At 34.6% G+C, this 2,314-nt stretch overlaps 1 protein-coding gene across 1 annotated transcript in view; it reads right to left on the reverse strand.

Annotated features, from left to right (window-relative positions):
* The window catches only part of LOC106881016 (SCO-spondin), a gene marked incomplete at its 5' end in the record, with an annotated part of 70,750 nt that overhangs the window by 59,133 nt on the left and 9,303 nt on the right, over nucleotides 1-2,314 (reverse strand). Inside the window, one exon of the mRNA XM_052965950.1 lies at nucleotides 557-603. Coding sequence (XP_052821910.1) covers nucleotides 557-603 — 47 coding nt within the window. The remainder of the gene's footprint in view (nucleotides 1-556; nucleotides 604-2,314) is intronic.

Consider the following 2,314-nt stretch of genomic DNA (forward strand, 5'->3'; position numbering starts at 1 on the left):
AAGAGGAATGACCAGCAAAAGTGGACTCCAGTCTGTTGTGTTGCTGAATTTTTACTGAAAACATATATTTTTTTCGTGGTTTGATGATTCAGCATCTATTTCCAGCATATAGGAGTCCACTTTTGCTGGTCATTCCTCTTATTTTTGTATGTAATATAATTTTAAACTTCGGATTTTTTTAATATGCTAGACCACTGGTTTTAAATGCTTAATATCAATTTGTACCCTCATTAATAAATTATATATATATATGTATGTATATATATATATATATATGTATATATATATATACATATATATATGTATGTGTATATATATACAATCATATATATATATATATATATATATAAATAGAGAAAAGGATAAAGAGAACAATGGCAAAGTTAGAAATATATTTGATGGATAGAGTCTTACAGCTGTTTGAGGGAAAATCCAATGCATCCCTTCATTGGAGACAGAAATATATATATACAAATGCATACACACACACCTACACACAATTTATTAAAATGTATATTTGGATAGATCATTTCATTAGGTCATAAATGAATAATACCTGAGCATATATTCTCTGTGCAACTTAGGTAACCATCATTGCAAGTGCTGAAAAATTAATTACAATTAAAATAAAGATGTTAGTGTTTTTCAGCTGGCAAATTATAAGAAACAAAACAAAACATAAAAAAGCAAAAATTAAGAGAATTGTTTTGAATAAACAATAAATTAGAAGTTATATAGTAAATGTAATGATATTGAACTTATGTCATGTTTGAATGTTATACTGTAAACAAACTATTGACAATAACAATTTTAATATACTAAAACATGTTGGAAGGTTATATTTTCAGTAATATTATCTATGGAATAAATAATCATCTCACATCAATAATTTTTTTGTATCATACTTTTGACTTCTCTTTTAACTTGCAAACTACACAGTGGCTTCTGCCAGTGCTGGTGCCATAAAAAAAGCACCCATACACTCTAATGTGCTTGATAAATCCAAATGAGCAGTGACAATGTAGGCCATGAAAGGGTACTATAATTTTATTGATGGTGAGACAGTCTCTACAGTGTTAGTAACATGAAAAAATGTACCTTGGACAATGGTAAATTTTAGGAAGGCCAATCAAAGAAACAATGCTAAAACTAAGATACTGGAGTAAAAGACATGGTTCTTCAACATGTTAAATTCTGTTGGAGAATTACATGAAATGAATGATGACATTTGAGTATGAAGCTAATCCTTGAAATTGCATTAAATAGCAGCTTCATGTTGTAGATCAGTGCTCTACAACCTTTGTTCACTTGCAGCACCTTTGTATTCTTTTCAAAATTATGTGGCACGCCTGAACTAAAAATATAACTAAAAGTATAGGGGAAAAATTATATTCAGGTTACACTGTGGCACACCTAGCATTGTCTCATGGCATACCAATTGTGGAGTACTGTTTTAGGTGCAATCTCTAACAAGCACTCACACAGAGCCCCTATTTTTGAATCAGATCTATAGACACCTGAATGAATCATTGTTGTTCACTTGTTTATGAAACACATTCACACATACAGGGTGAAAGAATATTTACTTGGCAAAAAAATTGAAAGACATAGTGCCCCAGCATGGCCACAGCTGAAACATCTAAAAGAATAAACAAAATAAAAAAAAAACAATTTCTTTTAAATAGGAAAACAGATTATTCTTGTGCAGATATTTGATTTTATAAGTGGAGTTTAGTGTCCAATGAAGGAAGGGTACGCATAAGTGGGCTGGCTACACCACTGGCAAAGGCCTTGGATTTAGGTCTCACTTGGCTTGCCGGGTCTTCTCACGCACAGCATATTTCCGAAGGTCTCGGTCAGAAGTCATCGCCTTGGTGAGATGCAATGTTCGAAGGTCGTGCCTCACCACCTCAGCCCAGGTCTTCCTGGGCCTACCTCTTGCACAGGTTCCCTCAACTGCTAGGGTGTGGCACTTTTTCACACAGTTATCCTCATCCATTCTCGACACATGACCATACCAGCGCAATCATCTTTCTTGCACACCACAACTGATGCTTCTTATGTTCAGCTTTTCTCTCAAGATACTTATGCTCTGTCTAGTATGCACACTGACATTACACATCCATCGGAGCATACTGGCTTCATTCCTTTCGAGCCTACGCATGTCTTCAGCAGTCACGGCCCATGTTTCACTGAAATGAAGCAAGGCTGTTCGTACATATGCGTCATACAGTCTGCCTTTTACTCTGAGAGAGAGACCCTTTGTCACCAGCAGAGGTAAGAGCTCTCTGAACTTTGGCCAGGCTATTCTTAT

The sequence above is a fragment of the Octopus bimaculoides genome, chromosome 2 (assembly GCF_001194135.2).
Source record: "Octopus bimaculoides isolate UCB-OBI-ISO-001 chromosome 2, ASM119413v2, whole genome shotgun sequence".
NCBI classification, from domain to species: Eukaryota; Metazoa; Mollusca; class Cephalopoda; order Octopoda; family Octopodidae; genus Octopus; species Octopus bimaculoides.